Genomic DNA, 27,667 nt, shown 5'->3' with positions numbered 1-27,667 from the left:
AGAACTATTTTATATGCCCACACTTAAACCAACCAAACAAAAGGAATGGGCCTACCATAATTGCTTAGTTTAAGCACACTCATTCATGAAACTAGAGAAAATGTCATCCTTCTTTGAGTCAAATAAGGGAGAGGAACCTGAGTAAAATCTTGGTGCTGATAGAAAGGAAGAAGGGAATGGGTGTTAGGTGGGCAGCCAACAGAATCTGCCACACTGTCATTGTTCCCTTTTCCTCTCTACCTGGTAGAGATATCTCCTTCTCAACCTTTAAGACTCAACTCAGATATTACCTCTTCCAGGAAGGCTTCTCTGATATCATTTCCTTTGAGCTCCTATATTACTGTGTTCATACCTCTGCTATAGCTATACATCTTATTGCATAGCATGCATCTGCATCCAACAGGGACCATGTTAAAGGAAGGAAGGAAGGAGGAAGGAAGGAAGGAAGGAAGGAATGAAGGAAGGAGGGAAGGAAGGAAGGAAGGAAGGAAGGGAGGCAGGGAGGGAGGGAGGGAGGGAGGGAGGAAGGCAGGGAGGGAGGGAGGGAAGAAAAGAAGGAAAGAACCTAACCTCTTGGGTTCAGACTGTCTACCTATAAAAAAGAGATTTTACTTCCTAACAGTTCTTTTAAAGATTAAATGACGGGAAGCGGACTTGGCCCAGTGGTTAGGGCATCCATCTACCACATGGGAGATCCGCGGTTCAAACCCCGGGCCTCCTTGACCCGTGTGGAGCTGGCCCACACGCAGTGCTGATGCACGCAAGGTGCGAAAAAATGTGCAGCCTGCCGAGGAATGGCGCCGCACACACGGAGAGCTGACACAGGATGACGCAACAAAAAGAAACACAGATTCTTGTGCCGCTGACAACAAAAGAAGCAGACAAAAAACATGCAGCAGATGGACACAGAGAACAGACAACTGGGGCGGGAGTGGGGGGGTGGGGGAGAAGGTGAGAGAAATAAAATAAATTTAAAAATCTTAAAAAAAAAAAGATTAAATGACATAGTGTATGGAAAGCACCAAGTCATAGTTCTTAACACATAGTGTCCTATATCTTTTCAGAGAATATGTACCTGTATTTTTTAAATACTATCCCTCCATCCCTCACACACACTGCTTTGTACACATATTAATTGCTTAATAAATGTATTGATAGTTTACCTCAATTTGAAACATATACCTTATGGAACAAATTAAACAACCAGCTCAGTTTTCTATGTCCTGATTTTCTTGCATTCAATTGGCTGAAAGAACTTTTTAATAACATTCCCTAAATTCTGTACTAACAGAACTCTTAATTGAGACTCTTACAACAGTCTAAAACATTAGATATGCACTATCCCCTTCAGTGACCTATCACCAGGCACTTTTTTCTACTCTATTCCACTCTCTTCAGTATTCTGGGCTTCATTTCTATCCTTCTGAGGTATGCCTCCCTCCCTTTCCCAACACTACTTCGTTACTAAAAATAGACGATGTCCCTTTGGAGCAAAACATTTGGCAAATCAGTTAGCTTTTATAGGTACAGCTTTACCCTGGTCTCTGTGAGGTTGGGGGATGGGTAAATTAAATAAGGAAAGACGCTAACCACCATCTCCTTTTCTCCATTCACCCTTGCATTCCTCAAAGGAGTTTACAAAACCCACATGAAAATAGTAATACCATGCTCATCAAAAATGCACAAGCTACAGGATGCTAAGTGAGACTGTGCAGAATGCTAAAGAGTAAATAAAACAGCCAGCTTAGAAAATCACCAGAAAACATTTTAAGGAAGCACTTAAAGGGCCCCACCTCAAGCCAACACACTTGGACTGGAGCTGTTATGATCATGATTTGACAAAAGCAATTCTTGATGGAAAACTGGAGCAAATACTATGAACAGTTTCCTTTAGACTATAATGAATATCTTTCAGACTTCTCTTACCTAGACTATCTCCTGGTATTATACCCTCCCCTTGATTCTGCCTATATTCAGTTTACATCTTATGATGTTTTGTATTCTTAACACTGAAAAAGGCATCCAAAATACTAACAAAAATATTCTGATCCATTGGATGTTCAACCACTTAGAGATACTCTATTTCCTAGCAAGTGAAAATTAGACACAATATGGAATCCTTCTTACAAGGAACAAGGTGGTAATGTCTGAATGAATGCATTCACGTGGATGGGTCTGTGTCTCCATGGCTATGATAGTATGAATATGTTGGCGCAAGTTTATATATGTATATACTTGAAAATGAATGTGTTCCTACCACTTTGTACCTCTGAAACTCATTTCAGCAGTTACATTGTCCTAATTTCTTTGAATAAAAGTAATACATTTGCAGCACAAACTAAAATTGCTCAGAGGCCTAAATTTAAAGGTACTAGCCCAATTTAGTACTCAATTAAATCCTATTCTGTTTAATCTATTTGCAACTATGTCAACCTTTTTATCAACTACTATTTTCTGGTTCTTCTAACCTCAACTCATTGATCATTCTACCTTCTCTTTATTCTCTAGAGTTCACACACAAGTTCTCTGCCTATTTTTCAGTATTTCACAGATATCCTTAGGGTTATGGGTCTCATGGCCTGATTTGTAGGGTCCTAGTTATCCGTCAAGAAGATTCTTTATGTGTATAAATAGTCAAACAAGTGAATCACATAAAATAGAATATGGGGGGGGGGTGGTTGAAGAATAAAAAGTATTTTCTAGTTCAGATTGATATTATCATAGAATCACAGAGCAGGAAGAGTAAATTAACATCCCCCAAATATTATCACTGATGGATTATCCAGCTATTGATTTAACATCCCCAGTGCTGGAGAACTGAGAGCTGTCCTCAGGTGTAACTTCCAATCATGATGATGCTCTCCCTTACATGGGAACATATCTGTCTTCCTGTAGTTTCTACCATTTAAGTATTCATCATGAGCCCATTACAGTGGTTAACCATGGAGCCACTGACCCCCCTGAGAATCTAATGAAAAGGATGGGCCGTTTTCTTAGAAAAATGCCATACAAAATATTTCTTACAATTTCAGGGAGCTCATCTGTCCATGGACTCCCCAGTAAAAAATTTCTCCCTTCTGTTTTGAACTGAATAGAGAAATTAGGGAGAAATGAACTATGGCTTTCTCCTTCAAGGAGCTTACTTTCTAATGGTAAATGCTTGTGAAGCAGTTAATAAGACAGTATGGTTGAATACTAGTCATATACCAGGGGACAGAAAATTCCACTTTTACCTCTATAACAGGATGGAAGTCCTTGCAAATGGCCACTGTGCACACACATTCAATATGAGAAGTAGGGGCTATTCATTATGTTCTCAGAAGCATCATCTGATGGCACAGCACCAGGGGAACTGAGGAGGAGACTGGTCATGGTCCAGTACATGGTACACAATAACTATTTGGCGAATGAGTAAATTATCCAAGAATAAAATGATCCCTGTCCCTCCAGAGAAGAAAGTTGACCCAAACAATAAAAATGTTTTTTTAGCCTCCAAGTTTTCTAAGGAATAGTACATCTATCACTTTATCATTTAGTCAAAAATGTCAAAGCATTTCTAAACCCAAAACAAGCCTCTGAGATATGTTTTAGATGAGTTAAAAAAGGTTAAAAAAAAAAGTGTCCAAGGTCACAAAAGCCAAACTACAGTATAGAATCCAGAAGGTTCTCCAATTAAATCTTAGGAAGGGAGCACTGGTAATTTTATGTTAATTTCTTAATAATTATATCTTCTAACAGTAATTGGACAACTTTAAGAAGAATTGATTCATTTTCCTTGAAATTCAGATGTTACCTTGCTTTCTTTATTACAAGAGTGACCTCGGGAGTTTGGTAAAGAAACCTCATCAAATAAGGTAACAGGAAAAACCTCTTAGCTGATTCATAATCATTTCTATTTGCTCTGTAAATTGCTCTGTAATGAAACACAAAATGTTTTATTTTAATGGGGATTGTTGCTCTTTAGTTCTTTATGTGTATATTATGTATGGCAAAGATGGTTTTGTTCAGAATAGTTTTTGCTTAGTAAAAGACTCTTTCTTGAACGCAAACAAAATCTTGCAGGACGGTCAAAGAAGTTAACATTTTCCACTAACTATAAATGAAATTGTATATATATATATATATATATATATATTTTTTTTTTTTTTTTTTTTCCTTTAACTCCTTAAAATGTCTTTTCCCAGATACATCAGAGAATTAGTATAGTATGGAGAGGGATCAGACTGTATGAGTTCAAGTCCTGGCTGGCTCTACCAATGATTGTGGGACCTTAATCAAATCACTAGGCAATATGAGCCTCAATTTCATCACCAGTAAAACTGGGGTAAAAAAAAACAAACCGCCATGCCTTATTGGGGAGAGCAGCTATAGGTCAGTGGTTGAGTACCTGCTCCCCATGTACTATGTCCCAGGTACAGTCACTAGTAGCTCCTTAAAAAAAAAAGGAAGGGAGGGAGGGAGGGAGGGAGAAAGGAAGGAAGGAAGGAGAGAGAGAGAGAAGGAAGGAAGGAGGGAAGGAAGGAAGGAACGAAGGAAGGAAGCCTGCCTTATTGCCCTCTGGGATTGAAATAAGGTTCACATGAGATGATGCACCTATGAAGTCAGCCTTTTTAAACTCTATGCCAGCAGTAAGGCAATATAGTTTCACCCAGTTGCGATGCTGACCCGGTGATAGTTGGTTTACCTCCACTTCTGTAGTATCAGAGCCTTAGGTGTCGAATCAGAGTTACAGGTATAGGGAATAAGATCACCACCATACATACTCCTGTTTTAACTTCCCCTGTCTAAGGTCAGCACTACAAGGATCCTAACCACTAACCTGCATCCAAGTTGCCCTAATTTCATTAAGACTCAAAGATATTATGAAGAAAGGTGAGACACATTTAACGACTTGCTCCAAAGTCTCATGGCAGAGTAAAAGCAGTCGAATTTAGAGACTTCAGGGTTCCCAGTTTATTATTCAGTATCCAATTAACAATTATTAATGCACACTAGAATATAATAATGCTTATGAATAAAGCTGATAAACTGAATTTGATAGAGGAAGAAATCAGCCCTTTGTATTTTCTTAATTAACATATACAGAGTCAGGCAAGTTCAGAGAAACAGCAATTCAGAAGTGTAATCCTGAACAGATGGTTGTTCTCTACATGCTATCTCTGAAGGGGATTTTTTTCAAGGTAAATAGAAACAAATGTTTTGGTGCATTGTGTACCAAAATACAGATCTCTAAAGAAGCATATTCCAACTGAGTTTCTTCTTAATCACATTTTATGATAAAGGCAAAAGCAGGTTTTTGAGCTATTTTTAGGCATTCACAGCTATTTCATCCTTAAGAGAAATTACTCTTATTAGGAGATAATATGTTTAGTTACTTGTAAGATAATTGACATGTTGTTTTAAATCTGCCTACTCTATCCCCTCATTCTCCTCACCTAGTTCCCAACAATATTAAACAAAGGTAGTTTGTATTTCTTTCAAATGTTCCTTTAATATCCAATAAAATATAAGATTACTTTGTATTTAAGAGAACAATATATATTGTTTTCTTATTAATTCATTTACTCAACAAAACATATTTCAGGGACCTATACCATGAAAATGTAAAGATTTATAAGTTCCAATTCTGTTGCTGAAGCAACTACTCCTTGCTTCAGGTCTCCCATTTATATTTGGCCTGCCCACCCAACAAGCCTGTATATGAATATGCTCATTCATTCATGTAACAAATATTCATTGAGCACCTACTCTGTACTGAGCACTGGCCTGGTGCTAGAAATGTGGTAGTAAACAAAACAGATGTGTGCCTGACCTCATGAGCTTTCTCTAAAAGAATTAACAGAAGAAAACAAAGGGAAAGGTTTTAATTGAATAGGAAGAGTAAGAGAAAGATTATTCTACCTGGCCTTTAGGCTATAACTTCTTTAGTACAAAACCATAAGAGAGGCTCTAGAGAACCAGCAGAGATTACAAGAGAAAACTTTCATCAAATGTGTAAAAAGGGACAGCCTCATAAGTGCTTGATATCCACGCTGACTCAAAATATGCCCTAAAAATGTTTCTTCCTCTAGGTTTGCATTTCTTCCTATCATTGCTCAGAATGGCTTTTTTTTTTTGAAGAAGAAGAGTGTTATAATATGAAGATATGACTTTAAACACAAATGCAGGGGAGCGGGTGCAGTTCAGTGGTTGAGTTCCTTCTTTGCATGTACAAGGTCCCAGGTTCAATCCCTGGTACCTGAAAAAAAGAAAAGAAAAGAAAGAAATACACACACAAAAGCACAAACAAAAACAGGATTCTAAACAACACAGGATGATGTGTCATCTTCTCTAGTCCAGTATTTCCCAAAATATGGTATGTAGACCACTGACAGCCATGAAATTATTTTAGGTTGTACATAGATAACCCAATGGTTATCTATCTTAATGGTTATATGTTCACTTTAATGTGTTTCAAAAAATATATAACAAGTTTATTAAAGACATAATTTAACTTATATTTGGTCTTTGGATAAAGTTCAAATAGATAGAACCGTAATTGTCCATATGCAGACTCCTGAATTACAGAAGGATTTAAGAAAACTCATGAATTGTCTCCAACCTGCCATCATAACTTTAGAGATACAGAAAGTACAGGTACTTTAGCCTACTAGCAACTGAGTTTCCCTTTTACTCTTTCTAAACATGTATACAGGTGGATTTTGTTCTTGGTATTTGTTAACATTGACAGAAAAAAACAAAATCTTCTTATTAATGTAGAACTCCATCTTTGTCCTAAACTAAGTGACAACAAGCTGAATATCCCTTTATTATTGGCTGAGCATAAACAATTATTTTAATAAAGCTTTTTTGGGTTGTAAGTGTCGAGAACCCACTTTAAGTTGCTTTAAAGAAGGAAAGAAAGAAAAAGACAGAAATTTATTGATTAATGTCTAGACACATAAAGTTGAAGGTATTCAACTGCTATCATCAGTTGTACCTATCTTACTCTCCCCAGCTCTAGGTTTTGTTTCCACTGTGTCACTTTCATTCTCAGGTAGCTTCATATGGTGGCCTTTAGTAGCTTCAGGTTTTTAGCAATTGTCTTCCCAACAACAGTTCCAGAAATAGTCTCCCCCAGGCCTCACTGGCTCAGCTTGGGTCACTTGCCCCTTTTTAAAGCAAACAACTTGGCCAATGGGATGAGATTCTCAAATCTGCCAGGGCTAAGCTTTGTTGGTGCCTCTGGAACCCTCCAGGGCTCGGCACAACATTACCTGAACCTCATGGATTAACAATGGAGGAGGCAGCGGACTTGGCCCAGTGGTTAGGGCGTCCGTCTACTACCACGTGGGAGGTCCACGATTCAAACCCCGGGCCTCCTTGACCCATGTGCAGCTGGCCCATGCGCAGTGCTCATGCGCGCAAGGAGTGCCCTGCCATGCAGGGATGTCCAGCACGTAGCGCACAAGGAGTGCGCCCCATAAGGAGAGCTGCCCGGCGCGAAAGAAAGTGCAGGCTGCCCAGGAATGGTGCCGCATACACGGAGAGCTGACACAACAAGATGACGCAACAAAAAGAAACACAGATTCCCGTGCCGCTGACAACAATAGAAGTGGACAAAGAAGAAGACGTAGCAAATAGACACAGAGAACAGACAATGGGGGGGGAGAGGGGGAAGGGGAGAGAAACAAATAAATAAATAAATCTTTAAAAAAAAAAGCAAACAATGGAGGAGATGTGGTTCTCCAAAAGAAAACTGAAGAACTGCTAACAAAATAATGTGGTAAGGATGTCAGGGAAAATCAAAATAATAGATGACCATTATACTGTTTCATTTACAGCAGTGATATAAAAATTTTGGAAATAAATCAGTGGAAATGGAACTGCATTTAAAGAAAACTATTAAGTAAAAAAAAAAAAGTACAAGTAGCCCCTGTAAATACAGCAAAAATAACGAAGATGGTATATGCATGACTGAAATTTGTAAAATCCTAGTCCAGTTTATTGAGCAGAATATGTTGTTTGGGTTTTTTGTTTTGTTTTTTTAATTTTTTAAAATATAATTGCTTTTTTTAAAAAAAGATACATAGATTACAAAAAAGTGTAGTTTGGGTTCTGATGCTTAGAGAAGTAAAAGTATAATAAGGTAAGAGGATGGACTTTGGAATTAAAAGACCTAGATTTAAATCCTGGTTATGCCACCTACTTGCCATATGACTTTGGGCAAGTTATTTAATTTCTTTGAGCATATTTTCTTTGATAATGGGGACAGTAACTTTAACATTACAGTGTAGTGGTAGATTAAATTAAGTCTATATATTATAATATCTGATTGACCCAGTGAAAGGTCCAAAGTAAGTGCTCAATAAATGATGGTACAAGAAGTAGAAATAAATGTCATTATTGTTTGCTATTATAATGATAATTGTTGTTATAGTAGTGGTTTTCTAAAACAGTCTTAGGATCACATTTGTTATCTTAACTATTTTATCAACCAACAAATGAAGGATAATTATTTGACTATAACCTTTGCAGAGCCATTAAGTGAAGGCGGCACTTCCCCCAATTATATCCTTAATTTGTTTATCGTCTCCATGCATAATTGGCAACTATCATCAAGATCAGCTTATATCAAACATTTGCAAGTGTGGTAATCAAGGTGATATGAATTACCACAATAAAATTTTCAGTGTCTCACCAAACGACTATTTTTTGCTTCTATCTTAAGTGACATATAGCTTTATAATCTTATCTAGATGATTTTTGCACCAAGAGTGCTAGTATTTATAGTAATGCTATATTTTCCAACAATAAATTGCAACGTATTTTTCATATAGCCCATATGGTTTTTTTAGTTAACTTGGCATAAAACTCAAATTAGTTTCAAAATTAAAAGTAGTGATAATAATAAAACAGCAGGATCAGCAAGAATTTAGTTACATTACTAGAAAGTTTACTTTTCAAAAAACACATTATGTGGTCAGAAAGAAGAGTTAAATGTGAAGATTGAAAAACAACAAAATAACACTAGTTATCTTTTTGTGGACCGATAGTACCATTCACCCTTTCCCCCAAGGAATTGAAGATGTATGATACACTGGCATATATTCAAAATTTAATCAAAATATTTCTAGTAAAACAACATATGAATAAAACGCATTTGGTTCATGCTTTTATCCTAGAGTTAAGATTATCATCTGCTAAGATTGTCATGAAAAAAATACATTATAATGACACCCAGGCCCAGAGCCTCAACAGACTTCAGCTCCTACACTTTGACTTATTGGACTTACTCCACTCAGCTAACATGGAGTTGAAGAAGGTCAACCACCACAACATGGAGCCTAGAGTGTCTACAACTGGAAGCGGGAGGAGTGCATCCAGTACCCATGTGGAATCTAAGCCCTCACTTGACATAGGTATGCAATGGACACAACCAATCCAATGTCCACAGAGAAAATGTGGAATGGGTGTGGGAACGGTAGCCATGGGGGCTGCTGGGTGTGGGGAACGGGAGGAAGAGATGAGATGTGGAGGCGTTTTCGGGACGTGGAGTTGTCCTGGATAGTGCTTCACGGACAATTACGGGACACTGTAGATCCCCCCAGGGCCCACTGGATGGAACGTGAGAGAGTCTGGGCTATGATGTGGACCATTGACTATGGGGTGCAGTGATGCTCAGAGATGAACTTACCAGGTGCAATGGATGTATCACGATGATGGGAGAGAGTGTTGCTGTGGGGGGAGTGGGGGGCGGGGGCGGTGGGGTTGAATGGGACCTCATATATTTTTTTTAATGTAATTAAAAAATAATAATAATAAATAAATATTAAAAAAAATACATTATATAAGTATGAAGTACTGATTGTTTCTTCAATATATTGGGCCTCCAACAAAATATAAAAATAAATCAAATTAACTTTTAAAATATAGATACAGATTATTTACTCTACCTTCATTAGTGCAAATCTTGACAAAGTTCAGTGATATAAGACAGAGTTGAGTGAAATAATGTTTAAAGATCATTAATGAAAAAAATCTTATTCTAAAATTAATAATAAGTCACAGAGTGAATTTAAAAATCCTACACCTAAGTGTGGTAATTACTACAGATTTTTTTTTTTTAATGTAAAAATGATCGCCAAAGGAAACAAAGAATGAGTTCACCTTAAAGTTAAATCCTATCCTGACCGCCAAATAAAATAAATGGTATATAAACCGAGGTAGCCAGTCTCCTGCCTTTACACAGTGAAGGCATCTATAAAGTGCCCAGGGGGCAAAGCCATTTCTGTTTGTGGCTTTTTTAATGTTCTAGTGCTTCCTCACACTGAATCAGTTTCTTAGAAAGAACAACAAACACCAAAGAGTATGTCTATAATACATACTTTATTAGAAATATAAATGTATGTGGCTTTCTACCAAAAACCTCGACTAAATTAGGAGAGGCATTGGGGTTTCGCTTTTAGTATAGGATTATGACTTCTTTTTTCTTTAGAATTTTTGCATGTATATCCATGAGGGATACTGTTCTGAAAATTTTTTTTTCTTGTAATGTCTGTCTGAGTCTAGTATCAGGGTAATGCTGGCTTCATACAACAAAGTGGGAAGTATTCCTTTCTCTTCAATTTTCTGGGAGAGTTTGTGAGATTTGTATTATTTCTTCACTAAAAGTTTAGTAGAATTCCCAAGTGAAGACATGTGGACCTGCTATTTTCTTCATGGGAAAGTTTTCAACTACAAATTGAATATATTTAACAGATATAAGGTTATTCAGGTATCCTATTTCTTCTTGAGTAAGTTTTGATAATTTGTGTCTTTCAAAATGAATTTGTCCATTTCATCTATGTTGTTGGATTTATTTGGCATAAAGTTGTTCACAATTTCCATTATCATAACTAATATTGGTAGAAACTGTAGTGATGTCCCTTTTATCAATCTTGATATTGGTACTTTATGCCTTCTTTCTTTTTTATCAGTCTGGCTAGAGGTTTATCAATTTTACTTTCTCAAAGAACCAGTTTTTGGTTGAAATGATTTTCTCTACCATTTTTCTGTTTTATATTTCTCTGATTTCTGTCCTGATCTTTATTGTAATTCCTATCTTCTACATACTTTGGGTTTAATTTAATATTTTCTACTTTCTTAAGGTAAAAGTTTAGGTTATTGATTTGAGACCCTTCTTCTTTTCTAACATAGAAATTTAGTGTTATAAATTTCCCTTTATGCCTTAGCAGCATTCCACAAATTTTGATATATTATGTTTTCATTTTCATTCAACTCAAAATATATTCTAATTTATCTTTTGATTTCTTCTTTGACTCATGGGTAATTACTTTCCAAATATGGGAGATTTTCCATAAATCTTTCTGTTACTGATTTCTAATTTTAAAACATGGCCAGAGAACATACTTTTATGATTTGAATTCTTTTTAAATTATGAAAATGTGTTTTATGGCCTAGAATGTTGTTTATATTGGTAAATATACTATTGTACTTGAAAATAAAGAATGCATAATCTGTACCTGGTGAGTAGAGTATTATATAAATGTCATTTAGGTCGAATTGATTAAAAGTGGTTTTCAAGTCATCTATATTTTTATTGATACTCTATCTACTGATCCCATGAATTACTGAGAAAGAAGTATCAAGAACTCCAACTATAACTATGATTTTGTCTATTTCTCCTTTTATTTCAGTCAGTTTTTGTTTCAGGTATTTTGAGGCTGTATTATTAAGTGCATAAATGTTTAGGATAGTTATTTCCTCTTGATTAGTTTATCCTTTTATCATTATGAAACAATACTCTTTATCCCTGGTTTTATTATTTGCTCTGAAATCTACTTGGTCTGATAGTAGTCAGCCTCGTCAGCTTTCTTTTGATTAGTGTTAACTGGCTATATAATTTTTCATCCTTTTCCTTATAACCAGTTTGTGTCTTTATATTTCAGCTGTGTTTCTTGTAAGCAGCATATTGCTTTGTGCAGATCCATATTTCTCTCTGGTGCTATTTTTCTTTTGCTTGAAGACGTTCTTTCAAATTTCTTGTCATGCAGATCTACTGGTGATCTTCTGATTTTCAAAAAACTGATTATTTTGCCTTCATTTTTGAAAGGTAATTTTACTGGGTATAGAATTCCAAGCTGACAATATTTTCCTTTCAGTCCTTCTAAGATTTTGCTCCACTATCTTACCACTTGCATAATATCTGACAAGAAACTGGTTCTTATCCTTATTTTAGAATCAGTTTGCCAGTTTCTGCCTCTAAAAAGTCAGCTAACATTTCGGTAAGGATTGTGTTGAATCTGTAGTTGAATTTGGGAAACACTGCCTTCTTAACAACAGCAAGTCTTTCAATTCATGAAAATGGGATATACTCCATTTATTTAAATCTTTAATTTCTTTCAAGAATGTTTTATAGTTCTTGCACTTTCATTGAATTTATTCCTATTTTATTATTTTCATGCTATTGTAAATTGAATTGTTCAATAAATTTCATTTTCAAATTGTTTATTGCTGGTGTATACAAATGCAATTGACTTTTGCATATTCATCTTGTGTACTGTGACATTGCCGAACTTATTTTTTTGCTCAAATAGGTTTTCAGTGGATTCCTTAGGATTTTCTACACACAAGATCTTGCCATCCACAAATAGAGATAATTTTACTTCTTTACAATATCGATGCCTTTGATTTTTAATTGTTGTTGCTTCATTTCCCTGGTGAGAATTCCAGTAAAATGTTGAACAGAAGTGGCAAAACCTGACATATTAAAGTCTATTTTGTCTGCTATTACTATGGCCCACTGCAGTTCTCTTTTGGTTATTGTTTGCATGGTATATCTTTTTTACATTCTTTTACTTTCTATGTATTTGTGTCTTTGAATCTAAACTGTGTTTCTTGTAAAAAGCACATAGTTGGATCATGTTGTTTTAAACCATTTTGCTGAGTTCTGCCTTTTAATTGGAGTTTTTAATTCATTTACATTTAATGTAATTTTGATAAGGTGGAATTTAAGACTGCCTCATTTTTCTAAATTTTTTTCTCTGCGTTTCATTTTGGATAGTTTGTATGGCTGTGCCATTAAGTTAATTACTCTTTTCTTGTCTAGTGTGCCGTTAACCAAATTTAATATATTTTTCATCTCAGACATTATAGTTTTTCATCTGTAGAACTTTAATTTGGGTCTTTTAAAAAATATATTCTAAGTGCATAATAGATAGAATGCAGTTATAATAACTTTTAATGTCCTTGCTCATTAATTCTAACATCTGTGTCAGTTCTGATTTGGTTTTGATTGGTGGGTTGATTTCCTCATTATGGGTCATATTTTCTTTTTTCTTTTTAAAGATTTATTTATTTTATTTCTCCCCACCCCCACCCCCAGTTGTCTGTTCTCTGTGTCTATTTGCTGCATGCTCTTCTTTGTCCACTTCTGTTGTCAGCAGCACGGGTATCTGTGTTTCTTTTTGTTGCATCATCTTGTTGTGTCAGCTCTCCGTGTGTGTGGCACCATTCCTGGGCAGGCTGAACTTTCTTTTGTGCTGGGTGGCTCTCCTTATGGGGTGCACTCCTTGCGCATGGGGCTCCCCTACGCAGGGATACCCCTGTGTGGCATGGCACTCCTTGCGCGCATCAGCACTGTACGTGGGCCAGCTCCACACAGGTCAAGGAGGCCCAGGGTTTGAACCGTGGACCTCCCACGTGGTAGGCGGACACCCTAACCAGTAGGCCAAGTCCACTTCCCATATTTTCTTGCTTTTTTTTGCATTCCTAGTAATATTTGTTTGGATGTCAGACATTGCAAATATTACCTTTTGAATGTTGGATATTTCTTTATTTCTCTAAATATTCTTGAGTTTTGTTTTGAGACACAGTTAAGTTCCTTGGTCACAGTTTGATCATTTCAGATCTTGTTTTTTTTCAAGATTTGTTAGGCAGGACTAACATGGTATTTAGTTTGGAGATGACTGTTACCCCACTGAGGTAAGACTCTTGAGTACTCTCTTCAATATTCCATAAATTTGAGGAGTTCTGGTCTAGCATCAGAACAGACTATTCCTAGACCTGTGTGAGTGGCATCCCTGTTCACTCTAGTACCTTCTCATGGTTTTTTTCCTCAGCCTTGGGCAGTTTCCTCACATGAATGTGCCACATGTATAGAGTTCTCTCATTAGGAACAGTGCTGCTTTTATTTACATTGAATGTAACTGAGTCAGAGGCCTCTTCCTCCTTTTTCTTTCCTCTTCTTTTAGATTTCTCCAACCACTACAGCACCCAGGGGGAAAGACAGTGGGCTGTAAGGACAGTTTGAGAGGAAAATCAGTTCTGTACTGTTCTTTCTACTTCAAATTCTGAATGATTCTAGCTAAAAATACTATGGAATAGTTGTCTGGATGAAAATGTGTCTCTCTCTGAATTTTCCTCTTCAATTTTATAGATGTGTTCCATTGGACACATAGGAATTTCATAAAAACGTTTTTCTCTGCCACAGAGGTCATGGTTTTACAGGCCTTTGGGGAGCAGATAACATGCCTAATTGTCTTCTCAACTGAAGAACCATGTTAAATCACAGGAACGCCACGTTCTTGGTACTTGGCAAACGTTGGGAACACCCCAAACCACATTTACTTTAGATGATGGAGACAGGTCGTAAAATTAAGTCAGTCTAGTCTAGTTAAACACCCTTAAACCACTTCTAATAAGTTTGTACTAATTCATACTTCATACTTGTTACAGCCAATTCAAACTGGTTTTGAGTGGATTCAGATAAAATTCACCTACTTTCTGCTTTCATAAATATTAATTGACAGAAACAAACAAAAACAGTTCTCTCTCTAAAGAGTCATATGGTAATAAGACTTTGGACCTTGAAGCTTACGGAAGACTAATGAGATAATGTCTAAAACATGTTTGAGCTGCATATGTTAAAGGCTCTATAGAGACAGAAATATGATAAATAATGCAAGAAACCTTTGGTTAGGAAATCTCCTGTCCTCTGGAGGACTTAATAAGTATTAAATAAATACTTTACAAACATGTACCTGCTAATCTTATATGTCAACTCAACCCAGGTAGGTTGAAAATACTATTATTCTCATCATAGCAAATAAGAATCTTAGTTTCAGATGAAAGGTTTTCCAAGAAAATTCCAACAGGGAACCATAGCTATTGGGTAATACCTTTGTATTAAGCCAAGCTTCCAACTTCAATTTCAGCTCTTGGTCAATCTTACCAATGTGAAAGCTCTAGCCTTGACCCCTCCTACCTTCTACCGTATTCAAGACAAATGTGTCCATGTGGGACTCTCTTGCTACCCTAAATTGAGAAAAATCACAAAGCACACCCTCTTTGGTGTTCTTGAACCATCAAAGTATATTCGCCAAATGATGTTCTCAACAGTGACCACATAATGGACTTCAGTAAGAACTCAATTCAATTACCTACAAGTTTTAATCTGCTTCTTTGTGCAAGTCCCGTCATTTAAAAGTACACAAAAGCTTTTTTTCTTCTCTGGGCATCTTTTACTCTTAACAACTATAAATAAGGAAACCAAATTTTTTTCATGAATTCTACAAAATAACAAACTGGGATACAAAATGTGGCAAAGAAGTTTCTGACTGGAACTTTAGAAACATCTGTCATACTCTTCTCACAAACCCTTAAGTACCGAATCTTTCATTCACTTGTTTTAAATCAGGATCATTTCATTTTACAGAACCTTAATTGAGGATAAGCCATTACCTTTTTAAATTCACCCAATCTTAAAAATAATTTTCTAGAATCAAGTAAAAAATTTCTATTAAAAATATCCCAGAGCTGGGAAGAACTCTGATATATTATCTGATTTAGCCCTTGCCTACAGACAGGTGAATTTAGTTAACAAATACTCAAATTGATGACATTGTACACAGTGGGCCATGCTTGACATTTTGATATATACAGAAAGAGAAAATATAACTCTGTCACCTTAGAGGAATTTACAGTCCAGTGTAGTGTTTCCCAAAGTGTATCATTATCATGGGGTAGGGGTCTATGATTGATTGTGAAAATGAAGATTCTCAAGTCCACCTAAGACTTACTGATTCAGAATTTCTAAGGATGGGACCCAGTAATTTGCATTTTAAAAAACATCTCGAGAAATTCTTTTGCATAGTTAACATTTGAGAACCACTGCTCTGGTATGTCTGAGAATTGTGCACAAAATCATATCAGTCAGGGAAGCTGTATATGGACTAAATAGAAGGTCGGTCTTCCAGGGATATAAAAAAAAAAATTGATCAGTAATCTCCCCTTATTAAGGCTAGATATTTACCAGAAACAATAAGATATCTTTTAGCGTTACCTAGACATTCTTATAAATTAAATTCACCACTAAATTGGATTATGAGCTATCAATTTTATAATAAAACAATTAGAGAAGCCCCAAATCTCTAGTGACCTACCATTCTCCCTAAAATGCCTAATTCATTTGACATTTAGTTTAGTTTCATTTAGATCATGAACCATCATTTTAGCCTATTTTCTTCCAGTGACAGTAGTGTTCAGAAGGACTAACAATCATGTCTTTTCCTTTGACAAAAACACAAAAACTAGTAAGCATGAAGAAAATTTATAGAATTCAGAAAGATGGGAGATCCTGAACTTTAAGAAAGTAAGCTCCTAACAGAATTAATTGGCACATACAGATTCTGTATAAGACCCAGCACTTTGTGTACAGAGAAATCACCCAGGGAGTGGCTGTCAATGCAGATTGTAGGAGAGTCTGATTAGGTTTAAGTGACCTGGGTATCTGAGTTTTTAACAATCAGCCCAGCTGATTCTGATGAGAATGGTTTTGAGAAAACATTCCAGAGATTTCAAGTTCTTATATCTGAACCTTCCTTTGAGTGTAAATCAATATATTAAACATGGTAGATTGTCAATAAATGTATATTTAATTGGTTCTATAAAAGGGAACATATAGGGTAATTCAGTTAATCTAATCAGACCTCACATTCTGTTACATCAGAGCTGGGAAATCCTGCTAGTAACATGAGTTACTGTTCTCCAGACCTAGAAAGCACCTATAGTAACAACAACAACAACAACAACAACAACAAAAACCCCACAAAATATAATGTAAGCTTTGTTTTCCTTTTAGAGAGTATATTAAAAATTCTAATCACTTTTAAAACTAAAAATACGCTGAGCTCTGTATGTGTGTGTGTGTGTGTGTGTGTGTGTGTGTGTGTGGCAAGGGAGAATAGATAGTTGATCAAGGGTGGGGGTAATCAGAGTTATTCTCTGACCAGAAGTAATGATCAGAGAAATACAATTCTGAGGATCTTATAAAATCAAGCTGAATGGAATCTGCCTCTGGTCTAAGCATCCCCTCACTCCTTATGTTAGAACTGTAAATTCTCCTCCACTCCCTCAGGAAGTAATTGAGAATTAAACTGTTGTGATATATCTAATTACTAATAACTCACAGAAAACTGTGATGTTCTCATCCTCACTTCCTTTGCAGGGGGGTGGAATGAGAATATGATTAGGTTCTGGGGCTGTATGCTTTCTTTGATTCTAGGAAGTATAGCTTATATTTTTTATATTACATGTTATTTCTCAAATAGTGCAGAGACCTTTAAAAAGAACACTGCCTTACTATTGAATGACTTTATGACCTTGAACAAGTCATTTAACTCCTCAAAGGCCCAGCTTCCTCAACTGTAAAATGGCACCCAGGTCTACTTGAATTCATGGTCCAGGCTCTTTCCATAAATTACGTAACTGTAGTATGATATTTCCCATACAACAGTGCATACTTGATGTTTATTTGGGAGGAACACATGAGATAATTTTTGTAAAAGTGCTCTGCAAGCTGTAAAGCACTACAGGGGTGAAAGAGATGATTATTTGTCCCTTATGAAGCCTACCTACAAAGCTGCAAAGTGACCCAGAAAAAAAAGAACACAGGGTAGACCAATCTGAAATACAATATCTATAGTACCTAGAACATTACCCCACCCATACCTAGTGGGTAAGTGCTTAATGAGTACTGAGTGAATAAAGAAAAACACAAAACACAGGTTTGTGCCCTTGTCATACTAGGTCTGATACCAAAAAGGAATAAATATAACTAAAGTCAAGGATAGTATGATTCAACTATACAAACCTGAATACCACACGAAAGCCTAACATCTTAAATTAAGAAGTACTTGAGGGAAGCCGATGTGGCTCAAGTGATAAGGTTCAATCCCTGGGGCCAACTGGTGAAAAAGAAGAGAAAGCTTGCCTGTGCGGCAAGCCAGTGCCCACATGGCGAGCTGAGTGCCTGTGCAGTGAACCGAGTGCCCACGCAAGTGCCCACATGACGAGCCAGTGCCCGCGTGGCAAGCCAGGTGCCCATGTGGTGAGCCAGTGCCCACGAAAGTGAATCACACAGCAAGATGATGACACAACTAAAGAGGAGAGTCAAGGTGAAGTGCAGCAGAGACCAGGAATTGAGATGGCACGACTGACAGGGAGCCTCTCTCTACAGCAGAGGTCCCCAGAATCGAATCCCAGTGAATCCTAGAGGAGAAAGATGAGATGACAAAAAGAGAAATAGATACAGAAGATCACACAGCAAATAGACACAGACAGCAAAAACTGCAGGGTGGGGGAGGGGAAGGAAAAACCATCAAGTGATAAAAAAACTTTAATAAAAAATACACACACAAAAAGAAGTACTTGATATAAGATCTTAAAGAAGTACTTGATATGAAAGAGCATTGAAATGTAAAACTTGACTGGCAGGCTACAATGCAATAGTTGTATTTTACCTGTTCAGTCTTTCCTATGTATCCTTGCAGGGATAGCAATACCTGGGTGAGACTTTTGATTTTTGCCCCTTTCATCTGACAAATTTGCATAATTGTCAGAGCCAACTTTTAGAGGAAATAACAAATTCTATGGAATGCTGAGTACCTGGGTTCTTTGTTCTGGATCTGGAAGGCTGATTTTTAGGATACCCTGATTTTAAGTAAACCATATTTAACCTGTCCTCCATGTCCTCAAATGCAAAAAGAGATGGGCTTGAGGGGGTAGGGAAGCAGTTATTTTACTTTGTAAAAGAATTCTTTACAGGATTCCTTTGTCAGCTTCCTTTAGAACATGTAAAATGCGATTCATATTTAAATACTTAAAATTACATTACATACAATTTGACAAAGACAGCTATGTGCAGGAGGAGGCAAACCCATATTGGGAAATACCAAATATAAAATTCCAGGGGAAAAAGGTTTCTTCTGGGTGGGCCTTAACTGCCCTTTTCTTTCCCCTTGCAAATGTATTTTCAAGTTGGTAACATTTCCAAATCGGGGATTATTTTTTCTATTGTTGCAGTGAAACCAATTTGCTTTCAGAGCCACAGAAATGCCCAACTGTTAGAAAAACCGCTTTCCACTGGCTGCTGGCCTCTTAGCCCCATGCAAACTTCCCCATGGGCCTCTTTCTCCAGGAGGGCCCCTGGGGCTGTCTCGTGGATCTGATTATAAAGCCGTTTTATGCAGTAAGAATTAGTATCTTCAAAATCTCAGAGACCACCCAGAATGGATCCAATCTTTGGCAAATCTGTGTTTCCTCAGTATTTAATTAGCTGTACAGTGAATAACTGACCCAGATTTCTGAGTCTTTAGTGAAAGAGAGGTGGAAAAAATAGTTTAAAAGAAGAAAACTTCTCTCAACAAAAATCTACCAAAAATTCATGTTACTTGTGTTTGGGGAAGGGGCAGGGTAAGAGAAATCAAAGCGTAAACCTCAACCAAGGTCAACCATCCAAAATGTGCAGAAGTCTTTTAAACTCTGTTCAGGGTGCAAGCACTGGCGAGAAGCTCACGATCGCGTTAAAACCTGTCCCTCCCCTCTCCGCACCAAAGCTTCCCGAGGGTGGGAACTGTCTCCTCCACAGGGATCGACGGCCGGGAATCCCGGAGCGGGACCAACCGCGGCCAAGGGAGCCAGAAGCTCCTCGAAGGCAGGCCCCGGCTGTCTCATGCTGCCGTGTTCCTCTCCTCTCGGCCTCGAGTCTCACACACTAGGTGCTCAATACACGTTAGTAGAACGCAGAAGGAGGCAATTCCGAACTTGCCCCGCAGCGATGAACCTCTGAGGCGAATTCTCTGGAACGCGAGTTTACTCAGAACCCGCTACCTTCTCAGATTTGCTGAGGTAACCCGGCCACGACTTCTACGGCCCAGCAGCAGAACAACCAAGAAGGCGGGACAAGATGGAGAGCAAGCGCGAGAGCCCGAGCGGCCGCGGGAGGGGTGCCGGAGGTTCGTCGGTCCCACGCAAGGGAGACCCGGCCGCGCGCCCCCAAAGCCCAGGAGACCCGCGCAGACTGCGCGCGGGGCGGGGAGACCCGGCGCGCGCCCCCGGCCATAGGCCCCGCCCCCGCCCGGCACCGCACGCGCCCACCCCAGGGGAGCAGCGGCCCGGAGGGCGCTGGGGGTGGGGAGGCCGCGCGGTGCGCGCGCGCCGCCGCGGGCTGACGCTCGGCCCGGCGCGCGCGCCTCCCGCGTCCCCCGCCCCAGCGCGTCCCGGGAGCCCGGAGCGCGGCTCTGCTGACGTCAGCGGGCCGCTCGCCGTGCGGGGTGCGCAGAGCCGCTGGCGCACTCGCGCGCTGAGCTCGCCGCCGCCCCCTCCGCCCGGGCTCTGGCGCGCGCCCGCCCTCCCTTCGCGGCCCCCCCGCCCGGTCTTTCCTCTCTCCCTCTCTCTCCCCCTCGAGCTTCCGAGTGGCCGCCGCTCCCTCGCGCTCTCCTCCTCTCTCCGGTGGGCTCCACCGAGCGATGCGAGCTCTGGGAGGCAGCGCCGCCGCCGCCTGCTAGAGACCTGCCCTCGGCCCGGCCCCCTGCCCGGCCCCCTGCCCGGCCCTGCCCAGCGCGCGGGGGTCGGCGAAGGCGCCGCGGACACACCGACGGCGGAAGACCGGCGATGCACATGCACTAGCGGCGCCCCTAACTCACTCCCTCCACACCCCGCGCCGCCGCCGCCGCCGCCGCCGCCTCCTCCTCAGGCAGCAGCGGCAGCAGGACCCACCCTGCCCCCCACCCCACCCTCCGCCGGCTCCGGCTGCGGCTCCGGCCTCGACTATTATTTTATTTATTTTGGGTCGTGCACAAGCCTCAGTGCCTGCAGCCCGCGCCTCCCCGGCCCGGGGGCGCCTCCTCTTTCGGCTCCGGAGCCCCCGACCCCGGCAACTCTCGTCTCGACACCCCCAGACGCCCGCCAGCTGCCGCGAGTCTCCGCTGCTGGAATTTTGTTAGCGGCTGTCTTTTGGGGGGGGGGGGTCGTGGTTTCTCCACATTTTTGTTTTCAGCCAAGGGGAGGATATCGTGATTTTACCCCCTTTGAGCCAGGCTCTGCTCTCTGGGGGGGTGGGGGGCGCGCCGAGCCGGGGAGCCGTGCCAGGCGAGTCGTGCGGGCTGTGGCAGGGAAGGTGCCACCATGGGATGTACTCTGAGCGCAGAAGAGAGAGCCGCCCTCGAGCGGAGCAAGGCGATTGAGAAAAACCTCAAAGAGGATGGCATCAGCGCCGCCAAAGACGTGAAATTACTCCTGCTGGGTAAGGCCCGCGGCTGCCATCCCCCCCCCCCCCCCCCCCCCCGACCCCGGCCACTCCGCACTCCCCCCACCCCCTGCCACCTCCCCCACCCCACCCGCGCCCAGGGAGACCTGGTCCCGAGTTGTCACCACCATGTGCCCAGGGTCACCCATCTCCTCGCATGCCTTACCCCTCTGGTCCCCCTGGTTTCCTAAGCTGACACTCACCAGTTTTACCCCTGTCTGTGTCCCAACAGGGGCTGGAGAATCAGGAAAAAGCACCATTGTGAAGCAGATGAAGTAAGTCCCTGTGGCATCAGGATTTGTACTTTTATTAAGAATTATTATTATTTTTACCATCATATTCCCTTGCTCACTGCACATTGCTCTCCAGGCCTGCTTTTGATTTCGTACACACACACACACACCTCGATTTAATTCCCCTCCCCCACACCCTACGTTGGTTTTGGGTCCTCCACCCCAACTGCCGGGGTGGGTGTTTTTTGGGGGCGGGGGGAAGAGGAGCGCCTGTAGTTGTATGAATGACAGTGTCCGCCATATTGATCAGAACATCACACTATTGGCATGATTCTGATCATTACTCCTCGTGGGGTCTTTAGTGTGTCTTGCTGCCTCGGTTTCTGTCTCATTCTGTCTCAGTTTCTCTGCCCCACCCCCCTTAAGCGTCCATAACCCCACTTCCCCCAGCTCTTCTCCTGGGGCAGAGATTTTGAACTTGGCTGAAACATGAAGGGGACCCAGCCCTAGACTGGTGGTGGATGAATGTCTGCTGTTCATGGATTTGGTGCTGAATTGGAGGCTCTGGTTTCTGCCTCTCCTAGCCCCCACCCCCAATTAGGGCGAGGTTAGGGGAGGGAGAGTGTGTTGGGGGAAGGGGGTGGGTTTCTAAGCGGATGCGACTGGCACAGCTGTATCCAAGGCTGAGGTGGAAGGGGGACGCTGGCTGCTGGACTTAAAAGCCCGCCTCCTTGCTGCCCCTGACCCCTCTCCGCCCCCACCCTCCCAGCATTTGCTCTCCTGACACCGGCAGTTTCGTTCAGTCTGTGGCCTTTAGTAGTGTATTTACACTTTGCATAGGCCGTATTCCATTTAATCTACCCACAATGCGGATTTCAGGCCCCACTTGCTGCCACCCCCTTTTGCCTTAGATATCGGTTTCCCCTCCTAATTAACTGGGGGTGGATTTGAGTGATGGTTGAAAATTGAAACAAAATGGGATATTCCTTCTCTTCCACACTTTCTCAATAAGGAGCCTCGCCCCTCCTTTGCACTCAGGCTCGCTTCTGGCCCCCTCCACTCGGCAGTTCGTGGTGAGCCCACAGGCTTTGCTTGGTCCGGGAGGGGGTGCGCGCCCTCGGGGCCTCGGAGCTGGGCTGCTTCCGTTGACCTGTCAGCTCGGAATGGAGGAGTTCGTTAAGAGCGTTTAGCTAGGATTCCACGTCGCTTTGCTGTGACACCTTCGCACACACACGGCTCCTAATTAGGGGTTGTTGTGCGGTAAACAAAAATGATTATTTTTCAGCTTGACAGAATAGGCGAAGTAATTGCATCCCGTAGGAAAACAATGGAAAATAAAAACCCCTTTCGTGGGAATGTGGGTGGGAGACGAAACATGCTTGTGGTTTTAGATGAACCAAGATGCAAAAAATCTCGCATGTGTAACAGGCATGACAAGCGGGTTCTAGGCGGCGCCATGATGGCAGGGAGTAGCGACTCAGAGACAGTTTTCCCCATCTGCTTGACATGTTCTTATTTTTGTTCAAGAGCTCCCCAGGGCTTTCTTCGCTGAGGCCCCCTCTGCTCGCAGCACTTCTCTGAGCCGCGGGTAATTTGGTCCGGGGCTTCTCTGGAGCTTGTACAACCCAGATGGATGGGGAGGCAGGTCCTGGGGAATTGCTCTTTGCAACAAGGTGCAGGATGCGTCTGCCTGGAGCCTTTGCAGGTCGGTAAAGGCAAGCAGCGCCACCCCCTTCTCCCGAGGGGGTTCGTTTCAAAACTTCAGAGGTCTGTAAATCTACTGTGGCGGGCTCGGAGCTGGCTCGAAGCCCCAGCCACCGGGGCTGCGTGAGGTTTCAGGCGTTGCGAGTGGTGGACAGCGCCCAGCCGAGGCCCGAAAAGTCGATGGGGCGGGGCTCGGAGGGACTCGGCGGTGTTCGGAGCTGAGTCGGAACCCTGGCGGAGAGCACCAGCCCCTTCGGAGGACGTTCGGCATTCGGAGAGGGGTTCGGAAACGTTCGCGGGAATAGACGGGAAGGGAGCGTCTATTTGCTCGAATCTGCAAATTAACTTTGTATCCGCCAAAGCAACACGTTATCTGAACTCCCTGAACATGTCCCATAAATTAGGTTGAATTAATAAGAAGTTTAAAAATATATACTGAGTCCCCCAAAGGATAATATTACCTACCTACTTCGTCTTTTTCATTCAAAGAGAGCTGAGCTCTCCAAGGAGGTAGGTGTGCCATTTGAGAAGGAAAATTCCTAATTATGTTCTGGGGTAGGAAATCTTAAATGAAGCCTGTGGGTTGACTTTCTGGGGAAAGTCCTGTGTGTCTCCCATTGGTATATATGATTACATTGGGACACTGGGGGAGGGGGTAGGGGAAGTGCTTGATGCTAGAGATGTTTAAATTGGAAATCAGAGTGCTGCTTCTTTTCTCCCTACATTCCCAGCTCTTCTAACCCCACAGAAATGTGCACTGACACCTCTTTGGAGAAAAATGTCAGGCAAAACTGAGATTTTGGAGGTAGAACATTTCATACTTTAAAAAAATCCCTCTATACACCAGCTTTTTAAAGGAAATACACTATATTTGCTCAAAAGACTAGACAGAAAGGTTTCTGACCCCTGTACATTTTGCCACAAGGTACTAGGGTAAGGTCCCTGGCACCCAGTTGTGCAGCATTCTTGAATGGCAGCTTTTCCTGTGAGCCCTCCAGGTTGGCTTGAAATAAGTCAGATCAGGGCCTTGTGCCAAGCTGGAGGCAGGACTTGTTTTATTAACCACAAAATGTGGGGTTGGTGTCACTGTATCCTAGTGACAAATTCTTTCAAGTCCTCCCTTGCAGAGATGGTTTTCACAATGGCCACTTGACTGAGAGTCACTGAGTCAGGGGAGCTGTACCGTGGATGGGGCCACGTCTGCAAAGCTAGGGGGCAGTCGAGGAAGCAATTTCAGACTTTCCTGCATGTGATTGGTGACCAACCTAGGCCACACATATGAGTTAATTAGGATGCTGTTTTATTTCACCTGGGCAGATAAACTTAGATATAAGTCTTCTTTGGGTGATCTCTGTGAGAACCAGATGATTTCCTAATGGAGACTGGGGTTTACTGGCCCAACCTGCTGGATTGAGGGCAAGACTATTGATCAGCAGACATTCCCAAGCCTTTTTCATTCAGCATCTCCAGAAGAAGAGCTAAGAGCTGCACCATTCAGCTTGTATTCTCACCCATGCTGTGGTGTGCTGATTAGAAGAAGGAATAGGTTTCCATATATGCCTATAGTAACTGCAGTTTCATGATAAAGTAATGGCTGGCAGATGCTGCTCAGAACAGTGTTAACACCCACATCAGCCTAGGAACATTGCAATTTGGAATTCTTCTGATTAATACATGTTGTAAGGGGGAACTTCCATCCATTTAAAAGATGCTGCCAATTAGATTGTCCTTTTGAAAGCCCGATTCTCAATAGTTTATTAAAATTTTCATTTGAACATAGTTTTCTGTTTTTTTTTTTTCTTTGTGTATAGAACTGTGAGTTAGTGTTTGGGAGCTGTGTGTCAAACAATCCAAAACACTTCAGTGACAAGAAATAAACCATGATAATTGAGGCAGCACAAACATAATTTTAAACATAGCCTGGGTAATCAGGGGCTCTTTTCTTTGGTACTTTTAATAATTTTGCTTCTTAGGGGGTCGTGACCTCACCTGTTATACAGCCCATCACTTTTGCAGTCGATCGGTATGGCTCTTTGAGTTATGCAAACTAATCAAGATTTTAAAAGGAAATGTCAATTTAATTTACTTACCAATACCCTTACCAAGAAATCTCTTAGAGAATTAAAATATCCCTTTAAGTGGCTTCCCAATTCTGAGCAAATAATGACAACTGCTTGGACAATCTATCTGATGAAAATGTAAAATGAACTGTGGAGCTGCTGTGGGCACCGCAGTTTGCCCTCATTTGAGATGTTGGGTTTTCTGTGATGTCATGTTCAAGCTCTCTGTCTCTGGAGCATTAAGCAGATTTTTAGGAAGATAAATGCATGGCTTTCTAGCTGATAGGTTTTACATAAATGGACAAAGTAAATGGAACACTTTGTATGTGCATTAATTTCCAAGGTACCAGCCCTTGCAGTGAAATGTCATTCCCAGGACAGACCCCACCCTGTCAGGCAAGGCAGTTTTAAGAGAGAACCTGCTCCCAAAAAGCTGGTGGTTTCCTCTTTCCAGCTCTGACCCTGACTTTGTAATTAGGCTGTCTACTATTTGGTTTGGATTCAGGACAAGCATGTGGCCCTTCAGTATATCCCTGTTCAGCATTTACTAGGTAACAGACAGTAGTGGAGGTGAATGGCAAGTCATAGCCATCTAAAAGGGCGTTTCCCACACATACCCAAAGGGTTCCATGTTGGAGCAGAATTCTGCTGAAAGCTACTCTTGTAGATTTGTGGATTTGCTATTTTTGCAGTCATCTCATTGGCTGCTTCACTCTCTGCTCACCTCGTCTCCATGTTTATTCAAATGGATGTACCTTGCTCTCTCTGGAGACAGCCTGAGCAGAACAGAATTTCGGATCAAGTAGCAGATGAGTTCTCCTCTGCTGATGGATGGTGCTGTCTCCTCCTTACTGTTCGCTGAGCTGTAAATACCAGCATTCCCTCCTGCTGGGAGAGTAGCAAACAGTCCACCTGATATTCTTGAGAATCAGCTGTAGAATTCTTGAACCTCTGTTACCTGTTAGCTTCTGAAATGGAACATGTCTACTTGTTGAAATGGTTGTTGTTGATTGGATGAGATGGATGAAGCTCTATGAGAGATTGACATGGCTCAAAAGGAATACAGAAGAATTGGCTGGTCTGTACATGTGGGACTGGATTAGTTTTACAATGCCCAGAGTTGGAACGCTGTCTTACACTTGGAACTCCCCAGATTATGTTGTGCTTCCTAGCATGCCACATTTGCTAATAGGAAAAAAATCACCAGTACTTTCTAGCTGTTCACAGTACCCTATCTGTTAACACTGAAGATTTAATATGAGCAGAATAGGGTCCTGTTTTTCTGACATGTGACCAGCTCATGTGAAAAGGATTTGGTTCGCCATTTTCAAGGGTGTTTCCATTCTGTCCTTTCTTATGAAGCCAGACCATTAACATTAGAGCACATCTTGATCTGAAAGACAGTGGACCAGGTAACAGAAAGGGTTACGCCCAAAATTGGCACTACAACTTTTGATTTTGAAAAAAGAAAATGTGTTGCACACATACAACCTGGATTTAAAAGCAGACAACAGATGCTGTGGAAGAACATTTTATTTCACTTTCTAATTCATTTCATCATCATAAAAAGCTTGAAGGTGTTAAAATGAACCAGTCTATGGATTTGTTTGGATTTGTATCACATTGTTTTATCCTTTCCCTCTCATTCATGTACAGTACTGGTAGAAAGGACACTGTCCAACAAAATCATTGATTAGTATAGGGGAGAAGGAAAAGAAGAAGCAGTGGCCTATTGGCCAGTTCAGAAAAATAGGTGGTTTCTTAATTAAAAGAGTAGTTTAGCTTGTTTATCTAAAATGGAGAGGTGATTTAGAACATGGACTCTGCATCCAGGGTTGCCTGGGTTCAATTTTGGTCCTGTCACCAGCTACGTGTGTGACCTTAGAAAAGTTACTTAATTTTTTGTGCCTCAGTTTCCTTCCTGTAAAATGGGGCTGATGATAACAATAATTGCCTCAAAGAGTTGTTGTGAACATTAAATGAATTAATATACGAAGTGTATGCGTAAACAGTGTCCAGAACCTGGGAAGAGTCCTATATATGTTAGCTATAGTTTTTATCCCTTTGATTGATTAGTGGGTATTCCCACCCATATGGAGTTC

At 41.0% G+C, this 27,667-nt stretch overlaps 1 protein-coding gene across 2 annotated transcripts in view; it reads left to right on the top strand.

The window, feature by feature from the left end:
- Nucleotides 1–20,449: 20,449 nt before the first annotated feature.
- The window catches only part of GNAO1 (G protein subunit alpha o1), a 184,559-nt gene continuing 177,341 nt past the window's right edge, over nt 20,450–27,667 (top strand). Inside the window, exons 1-2 of one of the 2 annotated variants that reach the window (XM_058279998.2) lie at nt 20,450–21,565; nt 21,801–21,843. In XM_058279998.2, the coding sequence (XP_058135981.1) occupies nt 21,448–21,565; nt 21,801–21,843 (161 nt within the window). In that variant the 5' untranslated portion in view covers nt 20,450–21,447. The remainder of the gene's footprint in view (nt 21,566–21,800; nt 21,844–27,667) is intronic. The other variant, XM_058279997.1, reaches the window with a different exon arrangement.

This window comes from Dasypus novemcinctus, chromosome 18 (genome assembly GCF_030445035.2).
Source record: "Dasypus novemcinctus isolate mDasNov1 chromosome 18, mDasNov1.1.hap2, whole genome shotgun sequence".
Taxonomy (NCBI): domain Eukaryota; kingdom Metazoa; phylum Chordata; class Mammalia; order Cingulata; family Dasypodidae; genus Dasypus; species Dasypus novemcinctus.
Note: the sequence above shows the minus strand (reverse complement) of the source record. Positions and strands in the feature narration are given on the sequence as shown.